The 12,441-nt window shown below is 41.8% G+C and overlaps 1 protein-coding gene across 1 annotated transcript; it reads right to left on the bottom strand.

Annotated features, from left to right (window-relative positions):
* Positions 1-2,521: 2,521 nt before the first annotated feature.
* GATAD1 (GATA zinc finger domain containing 1) lies at positions 2,522-12,196 on the bottom strand. The gene is made up of 5 exons (XM_070617501.1): positions 11,661-12,196; positions 10,746-10,871; positions 9,083-9,142; positions 5,731-5,914; positions 2,522-3,965 (listed from the first exon to the last, which is right to left on the bottom strand). Exons 1-5 carry the CDS (start codon positions 11,910-11,912, stop codon positions 3,775-3,777), a joined length of 813 nt encoding a protein of 270 aa, XP_070473602.1. The 5' UTR covers positions 11,913-12,196; the 3' UTR covers positions 2,522-3,774.
* Between the last annotated feature and the right edge of the window lie 245 nt (positions 12,197-12,441).

Genomic DNA, 12,441 nt, shown 5'->3' with positions numbered 1-12,441 from the left:
CTGTCTTTTTTGCTCACAACTTCCTTATCCATGGGGAAAAGTATTTAATGTATATAGGTGTTTTTGTTACAAACTGCGTTCTACCCAGCTTCAGCTAAACAGGTGGAACACAGGAGTTAGGGTAATTCAAAATAATGACGATGTTACAAGAAGTTGAGGTTATGATTGTAACTTTTCTGCTTGTGGTTGAGTAATTACTTCATATCAGTCTGTCATGTTGAACAAAAAATACTTGTTAATGATTCCTACTTCTTTAACAGAAAAAAAGAAGAAGGGAAGAGAAGAGAGTTGTTTGGTTTTAAAATTTTGTATACTTTTTTTGACAGAAAGAAATTAAAATTTTTTATAATCTAATCTGTTCATCTTTCCCTACGTGATCTCCTTCATTGCTTTTCAGTTAAAATTTATCAAAGTAATACATATACATAGTTTTTAAAAAAAAGGTCAAATAATTCTAAATAGCTTACATGAAAAACAGTTCCTGTCTTATCCTTCAGTGTCTCAGTAACTGTATCAGTCAGGATTTGATCAGAGAAAGAGAACCACTAGGAATGATGTAGAATAAAGGATCTATGACAGAGATTGTACCTTACACAATTGGGAGAGCCTGTTGAACAGCCTGTGTAAAGCTTTTGCTTCTGTGTCTGGTGCTGGGGTCCAAAATCAGCAGGGCAGCCAGTCTGGAAGGGAAGATGGACTTTAAGTGGAGAAGAATCGGACAAACTTGAACCTGCCTCAGTCTCTCACCTTCACCAAGCCTCCAACTTGGATGATGTAGGTGCCCTGCCAGAGAAGCTGGCGCCTGTCATCACTGAGCTCAACGTGCACCTGACCCCGGAGCTGATGAAGCTGAAGGAGGTCACTCCTGGGTTCTGTCACAGAATCACTTTGTGAACGTAGGAAATTAACTAAATCACTGAATTTATTTCCTCGGCACGTAACATCCATCTACCTTGCAAAGGTTTAAGAATTACTATTTATTAAATGTTTTGTATATGCATGGGCTAAAAAACGGTGGTCCCTCATCACCAGTTGGGCAGTATGCAAACAAATACGTGTGTCTGTGTTATGTATGCTCATTGTAGAAAAGTTGGAAAGTACTGAAAAGTTTATAAAGAAGAAAAATGCACACAAATGCACTACAACTTATTTAAGCGTTCCTCTCGTTTGTCATGCAGGTTTCTCCCTGGAGTTGACCTCTTGGCTTTTACTTTTTGTGTGTAGGAGGTACAGCCTCCTACTAAATGTATGATTCACACATCTGGTGTGAAGTAAAAAGCAGTTCCCAAAGCAAGCCCAGGGCACAAAACAAAATCCACAAAGTGCCCCTCCCTTTTCTGGACCATGGCAGAACTTCTGAGTATGTGTAATGTATCTATGTCTATGTGTATATACACATGCACACATACATAAAATAATTATATATATATATATCTCACTCCATTGTTCTTATGATTTCACCTACTTATGGCTGAAACGGAATTGTGATTCAGACTTCTTGATGGAAAACTTATTAGTCCTGGAAAAGCCTTTCACAGCCAAGAAACTAAATGGCTTGGGACAATTTTTTCAGGTACTCATGTTAAGATTTATTTGTGTAAGAGAACTATTTAAAGCTCATCTTAAAAAAATCCTGTTAAAATAATCTTAAAAACAATCTAATACGAATCGAGAATAGAACAATTTGAAATTCTACTTGAGTTGACTGTTCACAAGAGAATTTGAAGTTTAAGTCAAAGTTAGTATGAACTAGTACTAAGTAAAATATCAACAGGCATCTTAGTTAACAGCATCTCCCATAAACAAGGACCAGGTTAGGTGCTGTGGGAACTACACAGATGAGTAAATAAAACACACCATCTCTGCCCTCCAGAGAACACAGCAGTAGGGGTGGGGCAAGAGAAGTAGAAGCTTAAATGCAACAACAGAGGAGGACAGAGATGGACTTCAAGGAGCTGCGGGAATCTGGAAAGGTCTCACAGGGAGACAGACTTTGAGGACCTGAAGAAAGGCCTTTGTTGGAGCTGCAGGAAACAGTATGAACAAGGACTCCGAGCCAGGAGAACGAGGAGGGTATGGGGGAAAACATGTTAGCGGTGGTGAGAAGGGGGAGACAAGGCTTGGAATACAGACTGGGGCCATACCAGGGCAGACCTTCCACAACAGGAGAAAAGGTATGACTCTACCCTATAAGCAATAGGAGCCATTGGTATTTGCTGAGGAGGAAAGTGAAAATTCCTTCTTTATTTTAAAGGATACTACACAGGTACCTACCAATTTATAAACAATGGTCGATATATACACTGGTTTTTAAATATTTCCTCATTTTAGGAAGTATCTTACATTAAGTGTTCATTTATCAATCAGCCATTCTTTGATTTTCCTAAAATCTATTACATATTGAAGATGAATCTGTCACTCCAAATTATGAGTACTACAACACTGGTGTTTTCTATTTGTACCATTTTTGGGTAGAAAGCCCTATTTATTGTTTAAATGAAATAAATAAATCCAAAGTAAATACATTGCGGAAAATACATTTTAATACAAAATTTTGAATATTAAATTAGCATTTAGTTATTTACAATGGTATTTACAATCCATTTTACTATAACTTTTGTGAAAAGAGAGATAACTATGTACATAGATCTATCTATAGTTGCTTCTTTCCAACATACAACCTGCAACTGGTAGAAAAATGGTAACAGTTAAATTTGCTACAGCTCAAAATCAGTATAATTAAATTAGATTCTGACAAATTTTCCCGGGTTTGAAGAATGCTGATTGAGTCAGGACAAAAGAGGCAAGTGTGTACATCCCCACTTCTTCCCACCTTTACATTGTTGCTCCCTGACTTAGCTGACCTGCACTTGAAGTAAAACCTGTACCTGAATTCTGGACAATTTAGCAAAGAAATGGCCTTTAAAGTCCAAGACATGGTTTTAGGCCTATTGTTAAGCATCTATAGCAGATCTTTGACTTTGGGCTAGACGTCTTCTTAGATATCAATGCTAATGACCTATTAATCATTTTTATGACTGCCCAATGGTTATTCAAACGGTAGTCAAGAAGTTGTCAAGTGGGATGTCTGAACAGCACAGGTTTCCTGTGTGTTTTCAGTGAAGTTGACTGTCAGCACTATAAATTCTCACGGTTTGACTGGAAGCCTCATTTTGATTGACAAGGTAGTGAGAACAGTGGAGAGTGGCTCTATTAAGATCAACTGACTAAGTCTGAATCCCTGTTTGCTACAGAGGAATTAGACCAAAGTTTTAAAAAGCCTGGGCACTTTTCTTAAGGTTAAAACAGCCAACAGCCTCTCACAGCATCTTCCTGGTGAGAAAACAGCTTGTGTAGCTTTGTGATAGATACTGTTGGTCATAGCTACATTTTATTTGATTCAGCCCTTGGTCAGAAATCCAAACCTTAATTAACATTTTGTTCTTGTAGAAAAATACAATCCACTTTATGATTTTCTAGAAATGAGATATGGAGAAGAATAGAAACTCCCTGTTCCTAGTGGTCTCTCTGAAAATTACAGCCTTTACCTGGGAAGATACACATATAGAATGTAATATTGAACTTTAAAATATATTTAATTCTTTTCTATCTCTTTTAATTTTCTAAATGACTAGTAACAAACAAGCTAATGGTTACTGGGTAGTAGGGGAAAACCTTTTTAGTCATTTTTCCAAGAATTTCATTAAAGAAATATGGCATATCTTGTATTAGTATGAATACAAGATAACTGGAAATCGAGTTTTACTTTTTAAACTACAAATGGTTGGAAACTGTTTCCTTAATAGTTATTGCAGGAGTAGGTCCAACGTGAGTCCATATGTAGCCCTTCTCTGGTCTGGTGGGAACTGTGGGAAATGGAGATGAACGTGACTTGAAATATTCAGAAGGGGCATGACAAACAAATTCCAAGTATTCCATCTTCCTTGGAAGGTCCTCCTCTGGTCCTAAAAGGCAGCCAATGGAAAGATTAAACACATTTTTGAACATATCAATGGAAAAGTTAAACACATTTTTGAACATCATGTCATTTTCATAAAATGTTAAAATTCCTAGACACTAGGAGAAACTACTCTAGTGGTGACTTGACATTTGCCCTTGAAATGCATTATTCTGAAGGTACTCTCCATCATTTTTGTCTACTTTAACTGCTTAAGGAATACAGCATTCTCCCCAAAACAGTGATTCAACATAGAAAGGATTCTAAAACTAATATTTAGCCTTATATAGCGTATATTATATGCCCGCACTGTTTTAAGTACTTTACATATACCAATACTCTGAATCCTCACAACGACCCTCTGATTATTATACGATTATTATTCCCATTTTACATTTGAGGAAATGAGGCAAGAGAGATTAAGGAACTTGCCCAAGATCACAGAGCTGGTAAGTGGCTGTGCTGTGAACCCAGATAGTCTGGCTCGAGTTTGTCCTCTGAAGCTCCATCCTATGCTGCCTCCTCTAGATTCTGAGGATCAGCAGGAGGAGGTGGGAGAGGAGCCCCGGAGATGACTCTGTCACATCACTGCCTCTGCTGAGAATCCTGTCCGACAGATCATGGAAATGAAAGTCCACTCTTCTAAATACAAGTAGAAGACTAAAACTGTTTGGTCATGTATCAAACTTGACATGTAAGTGAGAAGAAGAGTGCTACTTTATTTGTCCCTGAGTTCTCTCTGAAAAAAACCTTTTATATGTTTTTTTCCTCAGAATGCAAAAGTAACTCATGCCTACTGCGGAAGGGTTGAAAAGTTCAGGGTAATTCAAAAACTGTGAACTCTTTCAAAATTGTATTTATCAGTAACTTCTTGTGCGTCTACGTCAAGAACCATTAGTACCACTTCTTTTGTCAGCCTTGAAATCAATGAGTATCGTGGCTGCCATTTCAACTGTCAACGATGATGTGTTAGAAATGGTCTAGGATGATGTATGTGACACACAGAGGGACACATATTGAGAATTTTTAAGATTTTAGAAATAACCGTGATATTCCTATAGAAATTATTTTTGAGTAGATTGTTATGTGTTACCTAAATAACCTAGTTCCTGAGCAATAAATTCTTTTAATAGAGTTAGCCTTGGGTCACTCAGAAAAATCTTATCCACAAAGCTTTGTAGTGGGTGCATATTGCCCTAATTCAAAATAACTGATAGCACTCAAACTCCAGCTATATAAAATATCTTTCATATTTTATATTTCATATTTTATTTCATATTTTATAGAAAGCTCTCTACTTTTTTGTACTTAAGGATACTTAAGCTTCTTTGTTATGGACTGAATTGTATTCCCCCAAATTCATATGTTGAAGCTCTAACCCGCAATGTGATAGTATTCGGAGATAGGGCCTTTAAAGAGGTAATTAGGGTTAAATGAGATCATAAGAGTGGGGCCCTAATCCAATAGGATTGGTGCCCTTATAAGAAGAGGAAGAGACGCCAGGAGTGTGCACCACAGGGGGAAGGCCACGAGAGGACCCAACCAGAAGGCGGCTGTCTACGAGCCAGGAAGAGCTCTCACCAGAGAGTGACCCTGACAGCATGCTGATCTTGGACTTCCAGCCTTCAGAACTGTGAGAAAAGAAACTTCTGTTGTTTAAGCCGCTCAGCCTATGGTATTTTGTTATGGCAGCCCAGGCAGACTAATACATTCCTTTACATAATAAAGGAGAATTAACTGGGTTCAAGGACGGGGATCATTTTCAAACTCACCTATGATGTAGGATGCAGGATCAAACTGGTCCCTGGGGCTTGAGAGAGTGGGAATGAGCCACGTCAGTGCTGCGCTCTTCTCACAATACTGGTCCTGGATAAAACCCCTGATCTGAGCATAGTAGGGTTTTCCATCTTGTTCATCAATCACAGAAACAACATCTCCAATTTGGTAATATACTCCCTGGGGGAAACAGAAGATAATCTCATATTTAAAATAAAAATAGAACAGCATCTCAGCCATGAACTGAAACTCCCTTAACACGAAAGCAATTATATGGTCAATAAAAGGTCTGCAAGATGGTCTAATGTATCAATGTTTATATGGCTGATGCCAATTCTAAAGCTTTCACTTCTGAACCCACTCACACACATGCACATGACAACTTGCATCCAGAGAAAACATTTGTTTATCAAAATACTTTGATTTATATCACAACGGTACTATCCCTACATTTTTGGCAGAGCCATTGAGCTGTAGAAAGGTGAAGTGACTTGCCGAAAGCTGCGCAAGGCAGAGCTGCAGCCGAGGCTCCTACAGCTCAGTGGTCTGTCTCTGTACTGTCTTGAAAAGCAGGGCTTACATGGTGAGAATGTACACCACACGCCTACCCCCTCAACCATCCATTCAAGGAAACAGATACCATAAATTCAAACCAAACGAAATGACAGAAACTCTTTTGATTATAACAGTCTTCAGGAGAGGTTTACCCTCAGTTTACTGAAACTTTCCCCACTCTCACGGGTGCCTGTCTTTTCCCTCCCGTTCACTTTTATATCCTCCCACAAGACAATTTCTGATATTTCCAGCATTCAAGGCTTCTGGTCCTATCCCTGTTCTACTTCATACCCAACTACTTAATCTGTCCATGTCCTGTGTTTATGTCCCGTGTCCAAATCTTTATGACACTCAGCACTTCCTTAGGTGGGTGCAGTTCTCAGTAGGCCATACTGTCCTTCACTGTAGGAACCAGGTGTGATTCATTGCTGCTTCCCTCAAAACAGGGCCTCGCCAGCAGGTAAAGCTGCTGGGGTGTGCACCTCAACGATAAGAATGATTCTGAAGAAATATTTCCAGTAATTGAGCTGTGACATGAATGCCTAATAGACCAGGAGTTTCTCCTGGTGGACCTTTTACCCACATGTCTAAGGGTGACTGTTGCATCTGGATCAGGTGTAGTCAGGTGTAGTCACTGTGGGCCAAAATCCACTACTTACTTGCTAGTTCATATCCATCATCAGCTGGTCCTTCGAGCCACTACTCCAAAGTTCTAAGTTATTTATCATATAAATAGTTTGCATTTATGGCTTGCTTTGTCTACATGTATAATCATTATTCCCAAATTGCAAATGATCATACTTATTTTCTGACACACAAAAAACAGGGCCTTGCTTGTCATAAGCACGTGAATATATGCTGAATGAACATTAATCCAAAAGACGTAATAGTGTGAAAGCAGAACTACGAGGCAAGCACAATGTCTTAGTGAAAGATTCCAAGGGCAATCAAAGGCTGGCACATAGCAGGTGATTATTAATAAGTGTTGTGCTGTATATATATATATATATATGTAACACCAAACAGAACTAGGCACTTGATCTAAGGAGTCCCCTCAACGCAGGGAGGTTTCAGGGTTTCTGGCAGAGAGGAAGGGGCTCCACTCTGAATAGTGAAGAACATGGATTAGGGGTAACCAGACCTGAGTTCGTGAAGCTGTTTTGCCACAGAAGTGCTGCAGGGAGATCACTTAACCATTCTGCGTCTTGAGTGCCCATACTCTTGGCCACCATACCCAGTAGCTTCCACTCAGCTCCCTCGTGCTTGCCTGATCTGGGCTCTAGTTCAGCAGCTGGCAAGGACCTCTTAAACTTGCCCACCACGGTGCTGCCTGCAGTGGCACCGCTGTGACAGGCTCTACAATACTGGGTATCTGCAGCATTACTTGAAATATTTTATTGCATTTTGTCCTTATTGTTTAATAAACATGGGTGGTACACAGCAATGAGAAAGTACTGATACTTGCAATAACAGGTCCCACACGCCTTTCTATTGAGACATGGCTGGAAATCATGAGTACACTAAATCCTGAGCTTAAGTCTAGTTGCTCCTGGACTTAATCTGTAAACTGTATGTTCACCTGTGAAGGTAATGCACAAATTTAAAAATGTGATTATGATCATTTCTACTATTCATTGAGTGCTTACTTGGCTAGGTGCTTACCATACATGATCTCACTTGACCTAATGAGGTAGTTTCTGTTTACAATCCCTATTTTATAGATGAAGAAACATTGGAGAAGTTGGTCCTAGCCCAGTCACACAGCCACTTGCCCAGGCAGAGGAGCCAGGAGCTAGGCTCTGGGTTTGGGCTCTGGCATCTGACTGCCTCGCTCTATCACTTGTCAGCTATGTGATCTTGGAGAAGTCAATTAACCTCTCTGTGCCTCAATTCTTCATCCATAAAACGGGGACAACAGTGCCCACTTCAAGGAGTGGAATGAATCAAATAAAGCACGTGAAATGCTCAATTCAGTGCCTGATGCACTGCAAGTACCTACTAAATTTTAGCTATTTTATTTATTATTAACAATGTATGAAATGCTGGAAAAACGCCTGTGTATAGACTGTTTTAGACTATACAGATTCTGGGCTGACACAAAAAAGGTACACTTAGGGAGTGTAGTCACCTGTGTTTCCCAGTGTTTGGTCCACTTAGGTCAGGTATAAGGCCCTAACTCACACAACTGCCCCTTAAGCGACAGTTCAGACCCCAAAACACCAGTGTTTAACAGTTGATACCTATGCCTGGCCTGCCAGGACCTGGAGGTCTTCTATGTTCCAACTGCTTTCCTAAGGCTTCTGGTTCAAAAACCACAATTTGTCACCTCTCTCACTGAGGGATCAGATGCCCTTATTCCTCTCACTTCTACTGAAAGGCATTTTAGAATCTCTGTCCAAACTCTACCCACTAGACGCCACAAGCTACATCCTCTACTAGTTCAAATCCCACCTCTGTCCTCCTCACCCTTCAGTGCGTCACAGTGACTAGGATGGCTCGCTCTTTCATGGCTCCATACCACAGATTAGCATTTTAAAAACACTTCCCATAACCTACATTAAAAAATACTTAAGATCCTCATATCATATTTCAGTAGGCAACTTCCCCTCCCACCTTAGCTCTGGATGAGATATTTTATAATAGCCACGTATGGGGGAAAATACCTTAGAAGGGAACGGAAAACACAATCACACCTTACGTGGAGTAGCAGAGACCTTTAGACTAACCCAACATTTTAGTAGCACATTATACAATAGGCCCAAGTCTTCCTTCAGTAACTCTATAGATGCTTACCTTGTAGAAGATTGATTCTGCAGTGATTATGGTGGAAACTGACTCAGGAGCTTTGATGGGCTATAAAAAAAAAAGTAAAAATATTAGCACCTTTGGAGCGCATATGTCTGTACAGGCCTTTTTCCAGCCATATATGAGAGTTCTATAGTTTGAGAAGTACTAAATTTGACAAGAACTGCAATAAAAACATAAACGATTTTCTCAATGTTGTGGCAAAACACAGTCTGAATATTTCCACTGCTATTTCTGCTACCATTAGCTTAGAAATTGCTGAGAACCAAAGGATAAGCTTCTGATCATGCTGCTGAGATCTAACTGAAGCCCTCTCAGAGCTGTATTACACATGAACATTCTAGTTATAAAAACATACTCTCTCTAATAGCCTGAGCATGACAGAAGTGGAAGGAATAAAGAATGTGCAGGTGGACACAAAGTGAAAAAATGCCTCCTTGCAGACATTTTCCATCTTACCTTAACTATGAAACTAGCCCTGATACTCAATATCATCAGAACTAATTTTCTAGCAAGCCTGAACTAAGGCTAAAAGAAACTTCCTTGGAAGTGCTAAGTAATTTGCCACCATCCAACCATCATTGAAATCCCTTCTGAAGTTGCAAAACGCACTTTCATGCCACAACACAGAAACTAGGCCTCTCCAAGGTGTTCTGGTATCATGCTTGAAGAAAGGGGTTGCTAGAGAAATTGATATTGAAATAATTGCAGAGAACATATTCCACCAAATTTAAGAGGAAAACATGTGTTTAACTAATACACCTATAATCAAATGAATATTTACTTAACATGTTTTGTCTAGGCGATAAATGCCTCATTTTAAGAAAACTAAATTATAAAACTTTTAAATAAGTTAGGGGCAACTATTCTCAATAAGAATCCAGAATCTGCAAGAGAATATACTGCAGGGCCCCTTGGTGTTTTATAAATGGATACGCCCAACTTCAAAAAGGCCTTTACTGATAAGTAAAGCATTTCTGTTCTGAAAGGAAAGAATACCATACTGAGGTTTCAAAAAATAGTCCATAATCCATTGTCCATTGCGTTTGACCACTGTCGCCTTGTATTTACAAAAGTAATGAGAATTTACTGCAACAAAAAAGTGCTTTCAACTACCTCCAGCACAAGTCTTCCAAAAATCTATTCTTCTTTTCCCCAACAATCTATTTTTCTTACAGCAGAAGAAGAGATAAAGGTTTAGCAAAATTTTTGATTCATATTCATCAAATATATCATCGTAAGTCAGTACATTTGTCTTGGGGCTATAATTACAAACAAACATGGAAATGAATGAGATCCAGTATTATTATTTACTTAGATCTTTAAAGAACGAAAAAAAAGTTTGCCTAGTGTACCTGGCCATGCCAAGAACCATAATCCCACCTCATCCTTTGCATAGAGAACGCAATAAAATGTGCTCAAGGTTTATGTTTCTTTTAGGCTCATATTTTATATTTTCCAGAGGAAAAAATAAAAGCTAAAAAACGAGAAAGAACAATAACCATCCGGCAACAGAGCTCAGTCCCTTTTGGAAAGTCTGGCCCGCTCCCCAGAGCAGTCAGACTGCAAACGTGAGAGACGAAGGCGGCGGCAGGACACACTACACACACAACGCCATTACAGTAAAAGACACTGTCCACAATCATCTTACATTTTTTAATTTAAAAATATGTCTTCTCCCTTTTCCTTTAGTGGAAACTTTCTTTTCAGCAGCTGGAGCAGATTTGTATTTAGTGTTTCTGAGCCGAGCAGACCTCCTGTGAATTTCCTGCTTACTCTGTTATATAAACAATTAAAGAAAAAGAGAAAGAAATAAAAAGTATAGAACCGTTGCTGTCCCGATATAACCATCTTACAAGGATCCCGGAGTATGCACTTTACACGGACATTTAAAAAACTAAGTTTAAGAGTGCGTATTTTCTTTTTATGCCTGGTAATCACATGAACTGAGCTAATTAAAACAGGGACGGCTCTTGCGAGCACCTCTGAAGCCTCCAAAAAGGTGTGAGCTACCTACAACAGGGCAAGGGGCAGGAGTAGGAATAAGGCTAGGCCAAGGCAAGGACTGGTCATGTTCTGTTTCTAACAGAAAACTTAGGTCAACTCTTCAACGCGGGAGAAAGGGGTAGGTATGCCGCCCCCTACACCGGAATACTTATGCTGCCACTGAAAATAATGACATGATAATCTTACTTAATAACATGACATAATGACCAAACAAACTTTATTAACAGGGAAAGAGGTCCAGTAGCGAGACCCTGTTTACGCCTCTGCGTATACGTGTCTATACTAAGATGTCTGGGTGCCATCCAAACTATTATTACAAGGGGGGATTTCGGAAGGGTTTTTTTTTTTTGCTTCTCTAGACGTTCAATTTCTCACTAGAAGAGGTGCTTAGAATGGGACAAACCAACGACCATCTTCTCAGGGGGTGGCAGGCGGCGGCCTGGCCCAGCAAAGGCACCGCGATGCTGGGAGGGCCGCGCCGGAGCCCCCTGCCCGCCCGGCCTCCGCCCGCCGCGCGCCCGGTCGGCCTCCGCCGGCGGGAGGGGCCGGAGGAGCTCACCTGCTTGCCGCCCCCGCCCCCGTTGCTCTGCGGAGGGGCGGCCGAGGTGCTGGCGAAGGTCGCCGCGCCGAAGCCGCCGCCGCCGCCGCTGCCCCCCGTCCCGCCGGCCGCCCCCGAGCCGGCGCCCCCGCCGCCCGCGCCGCCCCGGCCCGTGCAGTGGTGGCAGAGGATCTCCCCCTGCGGGCCCTTCTTCCACATGGAGGACGACGTGGTCTTGCAGACGCTGCAGGTGGGCTTCAGGCCCAGTGGCATCGTGGCCGGCTCGGGCGGCCCCCGCGGGCGCAGCGACACGGGAATGGCGACTGCCGGCCCTGGCCGCCCACTGGCCGGCCCGCCACCCCCAGCGACAGGAAGAGCGGCGAGGGCGCTGGCGCCGAGCTGCCCACGCAGGGACCCGGCTGCGGCCGCTGCCCCCTGGAGGCAGGATGCCTTTCCCGCTCCGCACAAGCCCGGGGCGGCCCGAAGCGCCGTGTGGCGGGGCTGGGGCGGGGCCTGGCCTGGGAGGGAAGCAGAGCCGCGGCCCTGAGGAGGCTTCCGGCGATGGGCGGGGCCAGCCCGCCTGACCGGAAGTGCCCCACCCGGAATTTCTAGGAGCTCGCTGCGTTTCAGCTGCTGGCGAGTAGGGGCTTGCTTCGCAAGCTTTTTGGCCGTAGTCTCGGGGTTGGCGGGTGAAATGCAGGACGCCCAGTTAAATTTGGATTTCACATAAGCAACGAATAATTTTTTAGTATGAGTGTATCCTATACAACATTCATTGTTTGTCTGAAATTCAAATTTAGCT

The sequence above is a fragment of the Equus przewalskii genome, chromosome 4, assembly GCF_037783145.1.
Source record: "Equus przewalskii isolate Varuska chromosome 4, EquPr2, whole genome shotgun sequence".
In the NCBI taxonomy this organism is placed as follows: Eukaryota; Metazoa; Chordata; class Mammalia; order Perissodactyla; family Equidae; genus Equus; species Equus przewalskii.
Note: the sequence above shows the minus strand (reverse complement) of the source record. Positions and strands in the feature narration are given on the sequence as shown.

What these genes read in the sequence shown, in the direction of transcription:
- GATAD1 (XM_070617501.1), bottom strand. Translation starts at nt 11,912, where the DNA reads ATGCCACTGGGCCTGAAGCCCACCTGCAGCGTCTGCAAGACCACGTCG. An exon ending in GGGGCGGGGGCGGCAAGCAG is followed by an intron (nt 10,872 to 11,660) that starts GTGAGCTCCTCC and finishes TTTATATAACAG; the next exon opens with AGTAAGCAGGAAATTCACAG. An exon ending in CAGAATCAATCTTCTACAAG is followed by an intron (nt 5,915 to 9,082) that starts GTAAGCATCTAT and finishes TGTTTCCCCCAG; the next exon opens with GGAGTATATTACCAAATTGG.